The sequence below is a fragment of the Dendrobium catenatum genome, unplaced genomic scaffold (assembly GCF_001605985.2).
Source record: "Dendrobium catenatum unplaced genomic scaffold, ASM160598v2 original_scaffold_108076, whole genome shotgun sequence".
In the NCBI taxonomy this organism is placed as follows: Eukaryota; Viridiplantae; Streptophyta; class Magnoliopsida; order Asparagales; family Orchidaceae; genus Dendrobium; species Dendrobium catenatum.
The window spans coordinates 1-1,250 of NW_021426511.1; the positions used below are offsets into that span (position 1 = coordinate 1).

The 1,250-nt window shown below is 43.4% G+C and overlaps 1 protein-coding gene across 1 annotated transcript; it reads left to right on the forward strand.

Annotated features, from left to right (window-relative positions):
- The first annotated feature begins 251 nt into the window (after window positions 1-251).
- Window positions 252-617, forward strand: LOC110108857. Its single transcript, XM_020839690.1, has one exon. It carries the CDS (start codon window positions 252-254, stop codon window positions 615-617), a length of 366 nt encoding a protein of 121 aa, XP_020695349.1.
- The last annotated feature ends 633 nt before the right edge of the window (window positions 618-1,250 follow it).

Consider the following 1,250-nt stretch of genomic DNA (forward strand, 5'->3'; position numbering starts at 1 on the left):
GATCGGGGTCGAGTCGATGCGAAAATATTCGTCAACAGTCACCCAATAACCAATTTTAGTGAAAAGCTAAATGACATTCGACAGTGTTATTCCACGTATGACAAAGAGTTTTACGCAGTGATTCAATCTCTTCGTTATTGGCGACACTACTTGCTCCCGCAAGAGTTCATTCTCTGATCACGAAGCTCTGTGTTATATCAACTCATAAAAGAAATTAAATGCACGCTACGGTCGTTGGGTAGAGTTCCTTCATGAGTATACTTATATCCTTAGACATAAAGCGGGAGTTGAGAGCTGCTGATGCTCTCAGTCGTTGTATGATGACTACCACTGAGATGAGAGCTGAAGTCGTCGGATTTGACCAAATAAAGAGGGACTATTTGGAATGCCCCGACTTCAAGGAGACCTGCTTTCTCTTGTCCACAGGCAGCACGCGCCTTGTGGACAATTTCCTATTAGAGGATGGTTATCTTTTCAAAGCCCAAAAGCTTTTCATTCCTAGCATCTCCCTTAGGGAATTTCTTGTCTGTAAACTCCACGCCGAAGGCCTCGCTGGGCACTTCGGTCGGGACAAAACTATTGAAGTCGTGGAGTTTCGTTTTATTGGCCCAGCTTGAAGAGAGATCTCACTCGGATGGCCAGTAGGTGTCCCACCTGCCAACTGGCCAAGCAACGCAAAAAAAAAAAATACGGGTTTGTACACTCCTCTGCCTGTTCCTAGTTGTCTTTGGCAGGATGTTAGTATGGATTTTATCCTAGGCCTGCCCAAAACTATCCGAAGGAATGACGCCATTTGCATTGTTGTAGATCTATTTTCTAAAATGGCTCATTTCTTACCTTGCTCCAAAACGTCCGACGCATCTCACATTGCCAAACTCTATTTCAACGAGGTCATCCGTTTACATGGCTTACCCAAAACCATCGTTTCAAATTGGGATGTGAAATTCACTAGCTATTTTTGGAAAACCCCTTGGATGAAAATGGGCACTAAATTGCAATTTTCCACTGCCTTTCACCCACAGACTAATGGTCAGACCGAGGTAGTTAATAGGAGTTTGGGTAACTTGTTGCGATCTTTGGTTGGCGAGCAAATTAAGGACTGGGATTCCATTTTGCCTAATTCTGAGTTTGTTTATAGTAACTCTATAAACCGAACCACTGGCCTAAGTCATTCTGACATTATATACGGGTTCAAACGTAGACAGCCGCTAGACCTTATACCCATGTGTTCTAGGTATAGAATTTATGAG